This window comes from Symphodus melops (assembly GCF_947650265.1).
Source record: "Symphodus melops genome assembly, chromosome: 1".
In the NCBI taxonomy this organism is placed as follows: domain Eukaryota; kingdom Metazoa; phylum Chordata; class Actinopteri; order Labriformes; family Labridae; genus Symphodus; species Symphodus melops.
The window spans coordinates 44,509,919-44,528,315 of record NC_136691.1 but is presented as its reverse complement, the minus strand read 5'-3'; the positions used below and the strand labels follow the sequence as shown (position 1 = coordinate 44,528,315).

The 18,397-nt window shown below is 40.9% G+C and overlaps 2 protein-coding genes across 3 annotated transcripts in view; one reads left to right on the top strand and one right to left on the bottom strand.

Moving 5' to 3' along the window:
- The window catches only part of kank1a (KN motif and ankyrin repeat domains 1a), a 51,370-nt gene that overhangs the window by 2,362 nt on the left and 30,611 nt on the right, over positions 1-18,397 (top strand). The gene's annotated exons all lie outside the window — the stretch shown is intronic.
- Positions 14,638-16,267, bottom strand: LOC306833714 (serine/threonine-protein kinase pim-2-like). Its single transcript, XM_079359202.1, has one exon. The coding sequence runs from the start codon at positions 16,230-16,232 to the stop codon at positions 14,997-14,999; it is 1,236 nt and encodes a 411-aa protein (XP_079215328.1). The 5' UTR covers positions 16,233-16,267; the 3' UTR covers positions 14,638-14,996.

Here is an 18,397-nt window from a genome sequence, read left to right as displayed (position 1 = left end):
AGAGTTGTGTTTTGGAAACTTCAACCAGAAGCTCAGTCTTGTTTATGCTCTCATGTACAGCATGGCTCATGACGTCTTTAAGTTGTTGTCTGTCTGTTCAACTGCTCACCTGCCTGCAGTGGTAGCAGCTCCTGTTTAACCCTATATGCCCCCGTTTTTGCTCAAAGTTATGAATGCATGAAAGATAAATGAAAGCTCTGGATCATTGTTAAGTGCCATCCGGCTGATTCAGATGGCTGTCTATTGAATGAGTTTAGTTCTGCCACAGGGCAGACTGTATTTCTGTAAACATATTCACAGTAATTAACAGTAACACAGTAAAATGTGGATTTCACAGCCATTTGTTAAAGTGTACTCAAGATGGACTAACACTGGATCTTTGTGTAGTCTAACAATGAGAATGGTCTAAACTGCTGCTGTTGGGATTTGGTGCTTTATCAATACAGTTATTGATATTATCACCTGCTAATATGGGTTTCTAGCGGGCTGAAAAGCTTAAGTGTCTCTTTCATAAAGTCATTGACATTGTATATATTTTTACATAAAAGTGTTCTTCTACGAGTAGATGTCTGCAAATAAATATAAAACGTGGCGAAGCATTTATGCAGTGCATGTGCTTCTTGTTTATCACAGACTTGTCTAAGCTCAGACTTGTTCATTCTTTAACAAGCTTAGTGTTAAATCTGTACATTGACATTGTCCTTAGCAGCATGCAGAGCTTTCCACTGCCTCTTACTGGTTTCCCCCCTAATACGTGAGCACGACTGGGGCGGGGGGGGGGGGGGTACAGCCTTGTGTCGGTTGGTACATCAGGCTTAGAGGCGCACTCTTGGCCCTCACATCATCAGGCTTGGTCATGCAGCCTCTGCGGACATATGGCTGAGGTTTCTCAATTAACACCTTAGTGCGACGACCCCTCTGTCCACATGATCAAAGTCAGGCCTCCTCGGCCTGGATGTGTCGCCCCCAACCTCCACCTCCCTGTGATTATGACTCCCATCCCTCCTCTGTTTGCTCAGAGAAAATGACTTCCACTCCGCTTCCTTGTCTGAGCGGCTTTCATGTCAAATCTGGCCTTGCTTTTTCTACCACTGAACCTTTTTCTGTGTGTGCAGTCCTTTCAGTGGTGTTTTCTCTGTAATTTTAACTAGTGGGAACACAGAGTTGTAATTTTAGCTTTGGTGAAACATCTGTGCACGCATCTCTCCCATTTCTGCGTCTCTTGCCTCTTCGGGTGCTTAAAATACAGCACGTTGGTTTCTTTGGCTTAAAATGATCATTTTATTCCCAGTTGTATGTGATATGAGATTTCTTTTTGTATCGCTGAAGAAACCAGTGTTTGACTGAGGAGGTGAAGAGAGTTGTTACAGCTGTTCATGCCTCAGTGTGTGGGATGAAGACCCACATAAACTCTGCCCTGTAATTAAAAGATCAAACTTACTTCAAGTAGAAGATCCAATCAAAGTAAGTAATTGGATCTGTCCTACAAAACTCAAACATCAGTCAATTTAAAAAAAAAAAAAAAAAAAAAAAAAAAAATCCATTCTTGATGTTTGTTCTGTTTTTGTGAGATCAGTTCACATAAGTAACCTGTCTGAGTGAATGATTTAGGATTACAAATAATAAGGCTGTAACAGGAGATTTTAAAAGGAGGTCTTGATGGATTTAATAAAAGATACAGAGAGAGAATAGTCGAGTTTCAGGGGAGTCCTAGGCCTCTGGCAGCTGCTCCACCGAGCACACATTGTTTGTAAATTTGTTAGGAAGTCTTTATTGGAGTGATCAAAGCTCTGGCAGAACTGCCTGAAAATCTCTTTAAATCACTACTTACTGGATTTGGAGGCTTAGACAGAGCCTGAGATGGATCTGGAGGCCTCTGTGTCGGCTACATCTGAACACAGATGATCGATTTTAATTGCTTCACCGTTGTTAATGTATGAAAACCTGGTAGCGTTCTGGGCGCATTTTTCAAAGTTTGAGCCGGGTCAGAGTGAAGAATAACTATTGAAAAGGTGAGTCATGTCGCACATGTTTCAGGATTTGAAAAGATGTCTCCATTTGTCTTCCATTGACTCGGCCGTTTCTTGGGATTTTTTTTTTTTTTGAAAGCCCCCGTCGGCGGCATCTGCCGAGGTCATGAACTGAGTTAGTTGTCGGCCATCACTCGTGTGTGCAAAACCTCCTACACTCACAAAATGTCACTTTACAGCACAATAAGTCCACAAAAAGCATCTATTTAACGTGGATGAGATGCCGTCTATGTTAAGCTGATTTAGTGTCCGTACTGTTAATAGATGGACGATTTAGTTTCTGCGGGGATTCACTGTTGTGAGGGAAGTCGTGGCTCGACTGAGAAAAGGCATTTCTCTGTGCTGCTGGGATTAACTTAAGCCAAACCTTGAAGTGTGTTTCACAAAGATGTTTTGTTTCCTGGTATGTTAATCCTTTTTTCTTTCAGTCATTCAAGTGCTCCTTATATTACCGATGATCGGTTGGGGTCAGTGGTGTTTGCAAATCACTTTATTTATAGAATTTCAGTCTCTTAGCTGAGTTTCTCTTCATAGCTCTTGAGCCTTTTCCACCCGACTTTTTGAAAAGCTCATGTCAAGCAATATGGACCTAAAGTCACATCGCATTATTTTATACCCACAAACGATGCACGCCTTTGGTTTCTACCTCACCATTTTCTACTTTTTCATAAATCTCTCCGACCTGGAAATGACGCACAGACAACACTCTTGGGTTTACTCAACATGTTGACACAAAATACAATATGTTTTCACAGGTAATAAGCCCTGAGATCATTAGTGGTTTCTGATGGAGGAGGGACTGTTTTGTACACGATTTAAGGCTTTAGATTGGAATGGTGTCTGCCAGTGCTGTAGCACTGATCCTGTGAATGCAGTCAATTACACACTTCAAAGACGCCCTGGAAGAAACGCACACGGCTTGACGACGCTTGTTATGAATGTCTTTTTCTGCCACACCTTGGGTTGTGGTAAACTATCAAAACAAATGGTTGACCACGACGGGAGGAGTGTCAGAAAATAGGAGAATGTGGTGGGGCAGGGTTCACTTAAAGACCCAAGTCTGAAGTCTATGATGTTAATACGCTGGACAATAAAGTCGGGCTCTTTTGATACAATCTAACCTACTTGGAAGAGAAGGGAACAGAGCATGTTTTAAAACAGCCGTCTTTACTGCTCCTCCCCGATGCGACTTTAATCCTCCGTGAATTTGATGTGCTCCAGAAGTGATGGCGGTCAGCATAACTGTGAAAGGTTCTGTTTACAACTTGCATGGCTCATCCTCGGCTTGTTATTATCTGTTCAGAGCTTCTTGTGAATGAAAGACACACTTAAGAAGAAAAAAAAAAAAAAAAAGGAGGAGTGACAAAATCCCGCCTGTTTCTTGTACGCTAAGCAGGACAAGGCAGGTGCAGAGGGAACTCAGGGCTCAGTTGGTACTGTGATAATCCCTCAGCTATGCAGACATGCACAGACTTTGCCAGTCAAGTTGAAGCATTCCACAAAAAGGCAGTCTAGGCAGTCTTATTCAATGTCGCCAGAACTCAGCTCTTATGGTGACATGTAAAATGCTGTAAACGGGCGGCATGCTCGCCTTGTTTACCACTGACTATCTGCAGTTTCTTCCATAATTGAGAACTTGTTTGGTTACTTTGCGGTCTAATCACAGGCACATTAACTGACCAAAAAACATTAAAAAAAAACCTTCAGGAACACTTATTCAGTTTGGATGATGTGAATGCCTAAGGGATCTGACTCTGGCTTTAATTGTCTTTCGTTGTCCTGAAACACAGAAAGAGAGGGACATGTCAGAAATAATGGACAAAAATAAACAAAGCAAAGATGGGCCAAACAAAACACAGACAGCAAACATGCAAGCAGTTGTAAAAAATCTAAAGTCTCGAAATGCATCCAACCAGTGACAATGAATTAAAGTTACAATGTCTATTAACAGTTCAAACTACGTGTTAACTTTTTGCAAGTTTGCAAAAAGTGCTGTATTATGAATGGAAAGCATTGATAAAAGTGTGTGTTGTCCTCTCTGACATGAATCTTCTGTTATGATGCATCATGTTGAATTCAGTTTGGTGTGATGTATTGCAAACTGGGGACATGTAGATTTGTGTTGCTGTCATTTCAGCGAAACTGTTGTACAACAAGCTGTGCATCCAAATACTGCAACACTCGCATGTAGAATATTTTTCCCACTGCCCTCTTCTGTGTGAGGGAAAACATGAACCTCCTGTAGGGTGCAGCTCAGAAACAATGATAGACATTAGAAATCAACAAAAGCTTGGCAGATGAAGCTATTCATGAAATAACTGTCAGTTTAAATCAAAGTACAAACAATGCTTCTCCCTGGCTTTTTAGGTGGAGTATTAAAATGAATATGCCTTATATAAAGGCCTCCACACCTCCACATGACTAAAGGCCTGTTGAATGTGTTTCCTGCCAGCGATGCCACTGTTTACGGCTGAGAGGAGCCAAGCTCTGCTGCTGGTCACTCAGGCTGCTCATATTACATCCTCCCTCACTGGCTGGTGTTGTCAAGTTACAATGTGTGTGCGCTTGTTGTCTGAACGCCTGTATTATGATTGGCTCGCGCTCTGCTGTGCGAGACAGGCGAGGGTGATGTCTCCCATGTTTAATCCCTCGTTTCTCTCGGTGGTTGTACCGTGAGCTGCAGCTCAGGGAAAGGCTCGCCCACAACGACCTTTGAGGTTTTTAAGATCTGAGTAAGGTGAGTTCAGAATCAGTTTTTGAGCGAGTTAAGTCACAGATGCGGATGGGACTTTTTGTTTATTGGTTTCTCCAGTTGTTTAGTTTTTGAGCTGTGGATTTGGATTCATGTGACCTGCAGGTGTGAAACACCTTGTGTTTGACACAGTTTACTCAGCCTGTGCAGCATTGATGCGTCAGTTTCTTTGATCAGGATAAAATCAACAACTCATTGACATTTATACCACACTTTATTGCATTCTGATGGTTAGGTGTAAGAACATGCACATCTGTATTGATCTGGTAGTGTGAAGGCTTTGTGGGTTAGGGTAGTCTCAGTCTGTGATATCGGTGAGTTTGTGTGATCCGGTTGGTGGGTCTGCGTCCTAGGATTGTTCGGGGGAAATGAGGGGGGATTGTTGTCTACAGCTGCTGCTTTACACATCCTTAGTAAGGATCCAGTCACCCTGACCCTAAGTCTGGCTAGGGCTCTGTTGTTTTTAAATGAGGTCTTCCATTTCTTTGCTAACAGCTTGGTTACTTCACACAGAAGCATGGCACAGAGACTGCGGTGCTTTTCCTCTTTGGTTCTGCGTTCATGCTTTGTGAAAGCTGTTTGTTGAGCCCAGCGTCTGATAAAACGTCCACACCATGATCCTCCATATGAAAAGGTGTCTTTTTGTGTCTTATGGACTGTCTGGTTGTTTCATTTTCAGGTATTATTCTGACTTCTGCTTTCTTTCTTTATTTTAATCGTTATAGTCATTGGTCACAGCTTCTCAGGACTTATTTAGGATTTTGGAAATGAACACTATGATGAGTTTAAAGGGAAGTTTTCTGATCTTACCTCCCTGATTTAAGTTAACATCTGATTTCTGTTGTGCATGTGTCTTAACTCATAACACTGAAAACATGAACCCACAAGCCTGGAGGTCTTCGATAAAACTTTTCAGTGGCCCCTTGCCTTTGATTGGGTGCATTAACATCTTTCCTGAAGGAGATCGGGCGTTTCTCAGTAAACTGTTGAACTGCTACAGTAAATGGTTTCCTCTCGCTTTGTTTACAGTGGAAATTGACTCCCTGGTGACACCACTGATCTTATCTGCTGGTTGGAGCTCCTGCACACATGAGGGTCTGCTGTCAGCAAGCTACAGAGGGACTGTTTTTAATACGAGGCTGTGTTTTAACTTTCATATGTATTCACAATTGAAAACTGCTTCATTACCACAAACATGGTTGATCCAGTGGATGATGAGCCTTTTTCTTGTGATTGAAGCTTGTTTTGATCCGCTCGTGTTTACACTACACTCTGATGTTCCCTGAGATGTTCTGAATGTGTGACTCAACTCCTCATCAGTGTGCCGTGGTGAAGTCAGGTTAACAATGACACCGCACACTATCACCTTTCAGTTTCCACAAAGTGTGGGGCAGTTCGCCATGGCAACGTTGTCCGTAGCCTTTCTCCCTGACCGATCCAAGTTCCCCCTCAGAGGAGAGAGAAAGCACACGTTCCTCTGCCTATTATCCTGCCCAGGACACAGTGGGAATTAATATACGAGTCAAATATGCAATGTATTGATCAGCTTCAGGAACATTTGTATGGCCTATATAAGCCTTCTTTTCTTATTTTAATGAATTACACTTTTCAAAACATTGTTTTGCACTAAGTTTTGCAAATAACTTCACCAATCTATCAGCCCTTATATATCTCACAGTATGTGTTGAGAAAAATATGCTTTCACATGTCATGTTTTTTTTCCAATAAGCTTTTTTTTTTTTTTTTTAAATGAAGACGGGACATGGTGGTAGTTTTGACCTCATATTTATCAAACGATGTGGCACATTTTCCAGTTTACCAATTGTCTACTGTTGCTACAGTTACTGATCTTTCCTTTCTCGTCGGGCTGTTTTACATATTCAGTGACATCTGCCACCAAACCTCACCACCAGCTGATGTCCCTCCAGTGTCACTGAAATAACAGCTGAGCACGGGTCACCACTCAAGTCAATATTTGTTCATGGACATTTCCTTCTGTGCGTATAGGCTCTCTGTTTATTAGAGATGGATGGATAGGGATGTTTGAATTCATTATGAGGACTAATTGGGATCATTCGATGTACGCGTTTACTTGTCTCCACACTCCGGCTGACAAATAATCCTAATTAGCTTAATACAGCTTTACTACAGTCAGGGTTTGATACCCTATGAGGTTTGGTCTGCTAAATTTTCGTTTAGCCAAGAATTTGTGCCTTATGTTGTCCCTGTTGGAGCTGTAACAACAAGCTTGAAAAACATGATTTGCTATCAAAACATGACTTTTCAAAAGCAATAAAAGCGATGCTGAATGGTTTTGACAGCAATGGAATAATTGTTATTTTTCTTTTTTCACTCCCTATGAATCACTCCCAAAGGTGACATTGAAAATTCCCACAACTCCTGGGAGTTGATCCCTTTGTTCAGCGGGAGGATTCCCACTTCCACTAAAAACAGAGGGCGGCCATAATGCCACAGTGTTTCCAGTGGAATGTCACCGCTTTTGTCGACTAGAATGACTCCCACTGAGAAGACACCCCCTCCTCCTCACCCCTTCACTGCCAACACAATACAATGTGTTGCATTCTAGCAATGAAGGCATGCTACTGTTTTTGTAGCCTGTGACCCTGTGACTGCGAGCCAAGGCCCGAATAATGAAAAAGACGACACGGAAGTCATTAGTTAGTGCACCCGTTAAAACAGCTTCCTCTGCTCACGAACAAAACAGTGAAAATTCCCTTTTTATCATTCACAAAACTGATGGGGAAAAAAAAAAGTTTTCCTGAAATCACACTTCTCCCATCCAGTAAAGATTTGAGGATTTCATGTTGTGCTTTCGTTATTGGTATTAACAACCCAAACAGAACCCTTTAGGTGAGAACGTGTTTATATTAGAGGTTCCCTAGATGTATTTCTTGATTTTAATGAAGGACTCTATTCCATCTTTAGAGTGGGTACAAACAGCATGCACAGTTTCTCAGCGCCCATCACCACGGTGGAACAAGTTACATCACAGTCCTCCTCAAAATCACGTCACTTCTGTCATGTTTTTTTTTCTTGCCCCTTCAGCAATTAAAAATCCAAAGAGATTGAATTAAAAGTTAACATTTAATTCTGATATAGTGCCTTTTATTTTGTGTAATGTCAGCCGTTATTGGAATTTAAATGTGATATTTTTTCTCTGTTGTCTTTCCTCACCTGTAAAGCAGCTCAGCCTCTCTCTGTGCCGAAGCAGCCATTTGGTGCTTTAACGACTTCCTGAAGCTGTTGTGGTTTACTATAAGGAGACGGGAAGCTTTTTATTTAGTTGTTCTTTGAGTGTGGAAACTTTCTCGGTGGATAGTCAGGCTGTTGGACACACCTTTCCAAACTGGTGAGATGTGGTGTGCGTGTGTTTGACTGTGTTTTCTGCGTATGTGCGTGTGCAGTAGGTATAGTACTGTATTGTGAGGGAATGGCGTTCCTCTGTGCAGCCCCTCCATATTTTAGCAATACTTGACCTCCATAGTGTGAATAAAGTTGAGCTACGGCTGTTAATCTCCAAATAGCCTGAATATTGCTGCAGTGGAAACACAGATGCACATGCTGGGTTTTTAACCGTGTAGAGATCCTGGTCGATTTTGTTGAATCCCAATAAAAAACAAACTTTTTTTTTTTTTTTTTTTTTCGAGGCCAAAGTGAAGTGAGGAAAAATGTTTTGGTCATTAGTTTTACGCAACCTCATAACATATACAGTATGTACGCTGTCTTGTCAATCTCACTTGACTTGTTTGTGTTTGTATTGGGACCTGTTGCCCAGGAAACAAACAAATTGGTCCCGATGCTGATATTTAGTTTAATTTTGGTGCCTCTGAAAGCTACTGCCTTATAGCATTTAGCAAGGAATGAGCAGAAAGAAGAAGGTTGTTAAGACCTGTATAGCTTCAATTTTAAATAAATTGTTCTTCAGCATGCATGAAACTTTATGTGAAATAAAAAGAGTTAAACTATATTGATCTGGCCTTCTTAGCCTTTTTTAGAAAGTATGGTTTGTCTTGTTTGGTAGCTGAATCTGGCAACTCCCCAGCTCCTATATGCTCTTATACGTCTATTTCTTTTCTGCCCCCCTCCTTTGAATAAATTAGACTTCTAAGGTTTCGCCTAAAGTGTTGTGAGGGCAACTTGGAGTGCTGTCAATGAGGAAGTCTAGATATGTTTACAGGGAGAGGAAAAAAAGAGAAGGGTTTCCTTTGGAGAAGATTTGGGCCTCATCCTTACTGTCATCGGACCAAAAGACCCCCCCCCCCCCCCCCCCGCACCACCTCTTTTCCTTCCCCTCACACGCATCTTTTTTTTTTTTTTAATCTCCCCCTCTCAGTGGAACAAATCGTTTAGCTCCCACCCTAAAGGGATTAGAAAGCACTCTCTGGCGCCCTCCCTTCCCTCTTCTCTTGTTGTCTTTCGTTCCAAACTTGGGCTTGGTTCTGCTTCTAGCACGGGTGTTTGAGTGTTTCAGACTTTCACTTCTTACTCCGGCTATAACTTTCTGTCAGTGTGATCCGATGGATAAAGTCACCCATATCTGCTCTCAGGGCCACATGAACACTAAATAAACTCCTGACCCCAGTGCTTCATCAGGAATCTCATTTAGCATGCGTGATCTCTCTGATGACATGATACTGAAGCCAAACAGGCCAAACCTCTGATATCATCAGCACATTGAGCAGAGTGGTCCTGACAGTGCTGTAATAAACAGTGACGCAGAGAGAGAGAGAGAGAGAGAGAGAGAGAATCACAAAAGCCAGCCAGCGTCAAGGCCAGCTGCGGACAAGTGGGCAGCAGATGGACCTGAATATATTTAACATTTCATTTAAATGAGATGTTTTTCTACAGACGATTTTAACCCAGCTTAAATAAGTAACATGGAATTTAAAGCAAATGTGCATTAAATGATATGAAAGCCCGGTAGCTCATAAAGATGAGACAATAATTATCTTTAGCTTCAAATAATGGACTGTGTTCGAGTCCGTGTTGAGCCAACACTGGTTGCCTTTTCGTGATGTAATGGCTAATGCCAGAGCAAAAGAAAGTCAAGAACATGAATTTTCTATTCAGTGGAGTTTTAATAGGACACTGTTATTTCTGCCAGGGAGCTTAGGTTTCCTCTGCTATTACGTTGAAACTGTACTGTTTTCTCCTCGTAAGTGTTTACACAGCATATTCTTTATTGTAGTGAATTTGGACTGTTTGAGACGCTGGTCAAGAAGTCTTGATGTGCTGATTTGTGGTGCGATCCTATCGATGATTGAACAGCTGATCGAAGAGGCCAAAAATGATACAAGTAACACCTAAGCAGTGCTAGAAAATCTTAGCCGATTACGCCGCATAAATACACAAATGTGACTTCTTACCAAGTACACTTTCGACATTGAGCACACAGCATGGAGCATGAGACACTTTCTATTGGACTGCAGCTTCAGTAGGTTCTTTATGCCATTGTGAAAGCTTCAGTGTGGATATGATTTAAATTTTGATATTAAAGATAAGCTTTTTAAGCCCTGTACAACTGAGTATTGTGATTGTTACGCTAAGCACCGAAGATCACAAGCAAAACATTCCCCATTATGGAGTTAAGATTTATTTAAGTCTGTGTTATCAAGAAAGACGTCTGCTAAATTCCTGCTGAGTTAAAGTGAATCAATATTTAAGTTAGATGGGGGTTCAAGATGCTATGATACTTAAAACTTTATTTATCTTTATACCAAAACCAACAGCATATGTTATACCAACCTTCTCACACATCTTCTGATTCATCTTGTTTCCTCTTAGGTTTAAAGAATGACCTCCCTGCATATTTACACGTTCTTTTTCCACCTGTTGATCAGTCAGTTTTCGTTAACAACATTGATTGATGCAGATTTTAATCAATTCAAAGACCAACTGCTTTTAGGAGCCAAGCTGTTGAAAGATTCACATTGAATGATAAATGGAAACATTGTTTGGTGCCCATGTTGTGTTTGAAAGCCCCTGAGGCCGGCAGGTTGTTGTTGCTCTGCTCCCTGGTGATGCTCAGCCATCTTTTGTTCCCAGGATCTGGACCATGACACAGCTGGTACAGCAGCTAAAAACTGAGATTGCTGATTGATAGATTTCCAGCACCTGATTTTTGATTTGAAAATAAGCCATTAAAGCCTATAAATGTTTTGTAGTTTTTCAGTTTGGGACATTTCTTTGGGAGATGGGACTTGATATTTTTTTTTTTTTTGTCTAATTTTTTTATGTAAATTTGCATGAATAAAGTGCCGAGAAGCAATAAGGCACTTCTTGACAAGCTTGCAAGCAACACAAAATGTATTTTTCCTGTTGTAAAACCTGATCTTCAAAATATGACTCTAAAAACAGAACTCTGAAAAGCACTCGATGAGCTGATGTCCATACGGAATATCATATTTCAAGTGTGGACCATGTCTTTGAGCTTTATCTTAAAACACTTCTTTGTATGTATTCATTCATTAGATATATGGACTTCATAAAGCACGACCGATTCATCGACCAGCCCATAAAATCGTCCTTTTTCGCAACAAGTGGCTCATTTAATTTCAGATATTCTCTGATATTTATTCACTAGTCAAATAGCATTTCATTTGAGTCTATTGTATTACACTAGCAGTTGTCTGTCACCAGCAGAATGTGTGACATGGATCACACCAAACATTCTCACTCTCCAGAGTGCCAAACAGTGTCACACGTTCATGCCAAGTTCTTTTCCAGCTGAGTGGAAATATCTTTTCATGAAATATCTTGTCCAGTGTTTGATAATAGCGTTTGAGGGATCAACACAATAAATGTTTGTACATCCATCACTACAGATTGAAGATAGAGCTAGTACAATATTTCGGTATTAGATTTGTTTCTCTATATTGATATCGGTATCAGAGCCATGAATCTCCTCTCGGTCAGGCCCTAATGGACTTTAAATGAACCTTCATAGGTTGTCCAAACCACATTCACTACTTTGGTAGTTCATGCCTTGCTTTCCCTTTATTCTTCAGATGACAGTATTATGCATGAGGAACGTTTTAGTTGTTGTTGATGCTCGCTTGATTGTACCAACCCGTAACATGTTCATATCGTTTAGCAAGTATTTGAGGTTTTGAATTGTCAGGCTTATAGCTGCTGCTTTTCTTGGAGATGTTGCTGCTCTAGAAATGGCTGCACTTTGATTTTCTGTCACTGTTAGCTCCATCATCAGACACGCTTGTCCATTGTCGGTCGATGGCAGCGTATCTGGTTGCATGCTTTTGTGACACGTTGCTTCAGAATCCCGTGTTGTCAAAGTCATTCATGTGCCCTCCCTTTACATCACAGCCCTGCCCTTCCCTGAAGGTAATTGATCTGTTAATCATTAACATCATTAGACAAGCAGCTCGAGTGTCTATGTTGTCCCAGAACAAAAACAATCAAATGTAGACGGTTGAAGTTCGTCTCCAAAAACATTCTCAATATTTGTCAGTTCTAATGGACATGTAACTTTCATCAGCAGCTTACACAAGTATACCAGAATATGTGGATGTATGGAAAATGAAGATTCCATTTGCAGGAGTTCGGTGTTCATCTTAAGTTTCTTTAAAAAGTGTTTTTAGGGTAAATGTCTGTCAGTGTCTGAGTTAGTGTCTTCAGTTCAAGCGTACTGTTCCCTGCTGTCGTCACTTTAATTAGCTTGTAGTTCACTGTCTGGCTGCTGTCAGAGTGAAGAGGGCACGTAGACGCAACAGTGGATCTCACTGGTCCATCTCCAAAAGGTCAGTGGAGTGGGCTCACTTGGCACAAAAGCAAACACTGAAGCACTTAAGGTTGGGGAATTTCTCCCACAAAGCGTCTTTTCAGAAAGCTGACAACAGAAGTGAAAGCTCTGAGAGAGCAGGTCTCTTAACGGGAGCTCGACACTTCATCTGCAGGTTTTTTCAATTTGCAAAGACGTTGTAGTATCTTTTTAGATGAGGACAAGTGACAATTTTCTTTCTTGGCTCTTTAATAAAATGAACCTAGATCATTCTTATACCTTTTACTTTTTTTTGTATTCCTTTTGAAATTATTTTATTTCTACACATTCACTTAAATGTATTTAAGGTGTAATGAGGCTAAGAGAGTTATGTTTTTTCTATTATAGGATTTTGAACATGTACAACTTTACTTGCAATTGATGTTAAAACACAGGCGATGAGGGGTGAGTATTTTCACCCGCCCACGGCTCCCCTCTCCGCCTCTGTGACTCCGCTGAACAAATAAGAGGCTCCAGCCTGTCCTCTGGTCAAGTGCAGGCTGGACGGAGTTGTGAGAGGAGGCAGAGAAGGATGTGGAGGGAAAATGATAGAGGAACATGTGGATGAAGTGGAAAACAGCGGGAGCTTCAAAGTGGTCCAAACTAGAATATGGAAGTGAAGTGAGGAAGAGAAGAAAGGTGTCGAGAAGCAGAGCGAGAATAGCCTCAAAGATGACGCGCGCTTTATTCCCTCGAGGTTTGTTTTTAAAGCAGCTCAAAATGTGTTCATCTTTTGTGAATGCAGTTGCTAAAATTACCATGTGGTTTGGGACTTGTAAACTCTCTTTGAAGGTTTACACACCATCCAGTTTGTCATTGAGCAAAGTGAAATTTAGTGTTTGATGCTGAAGCTATTTTTGCATCCACACTCTAAACCAGAACTGTGAACAATCGGTTTGCAAAACTTAATCTGCAGCCTTTGTGTGTCTCAGATTTAAGGACGTCCTATTCTCTTATTTTAATACACTGTATTTTCACAGCTGTAGTAGAAGAGAAAAGTGCAAAGCTGCAATAGTTGCAGATAATAACTTGTTTGGAGAAAAAAGTCAACAAATCAAATTTGAAACCATCTTTGTGTTCAGTGATGACTCATTTCTCCGAAAAAAAAAAATGAAATAAGCATGGACATTGTAAAGTTTAGATGATTGACAGACGGATCAGGTGATCGTGAAGATGTTCTGCTTGTAACTGTACGACCGCATGACTGCGGCTGCTGCACTGATCCGTCTGTCGATCTCTTGCTCCATCCTTCCCTGCACCAAGATACTTGAACTCCTCAGCCTGGGTGGAGCAAGAACTCTCCACTGACCCGGAGAGAGCAAGCTTCCTTTTTCCGGTAGAGAACCATGGCCTCAGCTTTAGAGGTGCGGATCTTCCAAGGTTACCAAAGGTTTTCAAATCACCAAATATTAGGCTACTAAACTGTCTTTTAACAGACAAGAAGTACTCTGCCACAGAGTTATTTTATTAACTCTTCTTTCAGTAACTTGATAGCGTAGAGGATTAGAGGCTACGTAATCCTTCAAAGATCGGACACTGTCCTCTATTTATGTTGAGTCGAACTCTAAAAACATACTTCTGATGAGAATGGACAAGTTTGATCTTCAGAGTTAAGCCCAAAAAGTTACATCTATTGTCCTACAATATTCACATAGAGGATAAACCATTTTAAGATACGTGGCAATGCAACTTTTTCTGTGACATAAAACTAAAGCATTGGGCGGATAATCTATTTCCAAAATAATAATAATTCGAAAAATAAGAGATACAGTAACGTGTCTCTGCATTAGTTTTTGAATGATTTATCTTTTAAACTTAGTTAAGAAGTTACCTAAATGGAACCAGTTTGTATCATTATCTGTTTCTTCTCATAAAATATAGCTTTAAACAAAAGACACCCAAGTAATTCATTCTTAACAACCAAACAATTATTAGAACAAAAAGACTTGAATTCACAGTTACTGTAAGACATTCAAAGCTTTACATATGACCCAGGTAGCTAGGTGCCTTTACATATTTTAAATAGTGATCTGTAAAAAACATACCAACAAAACATAGATTACTTTTTTTTTTTATCTCTCAAATAACTAGTCCATTTTGCGAACCAGTTATTTCATCAGATTGGAATTTGATTCAATGGATGTAGCCATATGGCCACAAGCATTGAATACAGCCACATTCCACTTTAATGTTAGTGTCTCCAATTAACTTAACGAGCAGGTCTTTAGACTGTGGGAGAAAACCCACGCATGCTCATGGAGATTCAAAGCAGGAACCTCCTTGGTGTAAGGCAGCAGCGCTAACCACTGCACCTCCGTGCAGCCCATTGTCATGTGAGAACAGATTAAAAACTTCAGTGCCCCAAGAATGATGAAAAATAGCATTCCAAAGTTTTAGGGAGGTAAGGCACAACAGTCTATGCGAGACTGGGATGGCGGCTGAGCTCCTCCAGAGATGGACGTAGATCAGGGTTTTTGGTGAGACAGAGTTGCAGCATGTCCTGGCAACTTGCAGACAAATCCTTCCTGATTGTCATTTTGCTGTCTAGAAAGCTTGCCGTCTCAAAGCGATTGTTCCAGTGCAGTATGTCATACAGCACCACCCCAATTTGCCACACTGTAGTGGGTATGGCCCTGTAGGTTTTGCTCTGGTACCACTCTGGCGGGATGTGTTCTGAGGTACCCCAAAAGATTCTGTAGGAGGAGGACTTTTTGGAAAGGCAGCTGAGCCCAAAGTCAATAACCCTGACACGTGGAGAGTCGGTGCTGGTTTCAATCAGGATGTTTTCTGCCTTGATGTCTCGGTGGAAGACTTTCTTTGCTTGAAGCTCCCTTGCTGCCTCTATCAACTGTCTCAATATTAATCTGCTCTCCTCCTCTGGCAGGGACCCTTTGTTGACCTCCATGTAGTCATATAGGTCAACAGCAGGCATGGGACGCTCCAGGACCAGGATGAGTTCCTGGTCCAGATCATAGTAGTCCAGCAGGGAAACGGCAGCAGATTTGCCAGCTTTTTCCCCATGGGACATCTTAAGCATTATAGCCACCTCCAAAGGAAGCATCTTCTTGTTCTTCACAACACGTTCATAGATGACATTTTCCCTGGGGATATGCTTAATTGCCACTGGGACATAATCCTCTCTTCTGAAGCCAGCATAAACAGACGCGTTTCCTCCAGTTCCCAGTTTGTCCAGTTGCAGGTACTTTGCCTCAAACGCTTGTCTGCTGGTTTCCCCAGTGGTTGCAGTGGTTTTCTTTTTCTTCTTGGAAGCCTCCAATGAGGATATGACGGCTTCCACACGTCTATCTTCCTGTTCACAGACTCTCAATCTCTTTCTGGGTCCATGGTTTTCTTCGAGTAGTTTCCTCTTCACCGTAGTGAAGTCCTCTAAGGGCACAGGATCAGAGATTTTCAGCCTCTTTCTGATGCCTCCATCTTCTACCTTGGAAGCCTTTCTCTTTCTGGTTTGTTGGCCTACACAGCCAGACACACAGACCCTCAATTTCTGTCCAAAGCCAGAACCATTCTGGTGAGAGTGCGCTGACATCCGAGCAGATGGAGGATGAACAGTTGTAAACATCTGGGAAACCGACTCAGAGTTGAAAGAACTCATGTTGAAGTTGTCTGGGGTTTGAACACAGTGACCTGACATGAACGACGACAGTAACTCTTGTGAATGTTGTTAGTCTGAGAGTTTAACTCTAATATCAAAGAATGGAATCTTCGAATGTGCTTTGATTAAAATGTCTTGGAACACTTTCAAAATTCTAGAATGATGCTGACTGTTTGTAAGTGTTTTTAAGGTTAATAAAGTTGTACAAAACAATTTATATTTTTTTATTTTTATTTTTTTTAATTTTCTTTTTTTATTCATCTTCATTTTTTCCAATCCTTAGTCCTGCCTGTGTCTGTCTGTCAAAGCCACATGCTTTCTGTATCTCAGCCATCTTTTGCCTCCAGGGGGCGTTGTTGTCAACCGAAGGAATCACATAGTTGAAAGAAAAAATGTCTCACAAAGATTGTGTGTCCTCAACTTTAGAGGGTCAAATCCAGAGTCACTGCTCACTGATAGAGGCTGTCATGTTTAAAAAAAAAAAAAAAAACTATTGAAAAAAAATTATTTGAGCAACACTGATTCAAATATAATCCTTGAAAGTCTTAGGAAAATAATCACCTCATTGAGCAGAGGGCAATATTTCTTAAACTAAACGGGACATTAAATTGCTCATTTTGAAGCACTTGGTTGATTCGGTTGGTCTGACTTATTCTCTCAGGGCTTCATTTTCCGAAACAGTTTTGAGTGCCAGCTTTGAATTGTTTTGCTTTATGGCAACAAATCAAGTGTCATAACTGTAAACGAGCTGAAGGCTGTGTCAAATTCAGCCAGTTAAAGATGATACAACTATTTTATAGCATTTAGGGAAAAAAAGTGTTTGTAACTTACAAAGTGAAAAAAGTTAGTCTCAACAGTATCTTGAAGGTGGAGCTCAAAGCTGCAGTGCCAGATTTCTAGGCCACCAGCCTCACCAGGCTGTGATCCAACACAAGAAATCATTTTTATTGAGATCATCTCAACCACATCTTCACATATTTTGTGTGAGCCCAGCTGTGTGAGATACCAATGTGTTTTTTTTCCCCCGTCATGATATTACAGCCTGAAAAGTTAAAAGCTGCAGATCTACCATTTATTATCTGCAGCAAATCCTTCTGAGAGACAAAGAACCTCTGGAGAGCAGCTGTCAAGATAAAGCCCTGTCTGAAAATAGAGGCACAGCTTAAAAGCACCCATCTAATGTGTGCTCTCCTCTCCTGATATCAGTGACAAGGCTGACGGCAGTGTTCATTGGTCACGTTTATTTTTAAAGAGACTAAAATGTACTAACTCTTTTAATAGGTTGTTTGTATATTTGGAAATTGACAGTATCTTCCTTTTTGCAGCACATGTAGCTATTTAGTCATTACAGCATGTCCTCAGACCTGGAAAAAAACAAAAACAACCTGTGCTCTCTTTGCTGATTAGAGCTCATTTTTGTGTAAATTAATTGTTTTAATTTATTTATTTTTTGGCACCTGTCTTTTGTTTTAGTAAACGCCTAAATCATCCGCTGATAGACTGAAGACGGGACAAACTTTCTTCAGATCAAAACTTATTCGAGACTTATTTCAAAAATGTTTTATATTTAGATCCAGGGTTCGACACGTGTCTCACAGACGGCCCAAACTTTTCTCCGTAAATCCTCCTCCCCGAAGTGATTTTACGCTCTAGCACTTTAAAGTTTGTTCCTGTCTTAAAATTAAAAGGCTCCGACGGAGGAGGTCAGACAGAGGAATGAACGTAATGACAGTTGTACTGAACATCATCCTTATTTTCAATGTCCAGCCAAGTGCTCGGCTGCACCAGCGGGAAGAAAAGAGCACAGAGATAAAAGTGATGGAACCACAAGTAGCTTGATGTGTGATTATACAGCCACAGGATTGAGTTTCACTCATCCGCTCCCTTTATGGACTGCTGGGCTGCTTCACTGTGCTAGCTTAGTTCCAACATAGTCTAGTTCAAACATTATTTCTAATTCAGGACAGAGTTTACCCAGTATACTCGCAATGTAGGTGTTCCTCCTCATTACTCCAACTTATCCCAACTTTCAAAACAATGTGCCATGACAGCCGTATTTGAGGAAAACATTTCTAATGTCACTTCTGACCTTAGCTATCTCGATTAGTTTAAACGGTCAGTCCTTGACCCAGTGGTGATCTTCAGGAGTTATACAAGTTATACTTATTGGAGATAAGTTATTAAAAATGTAACGATCATCTTTA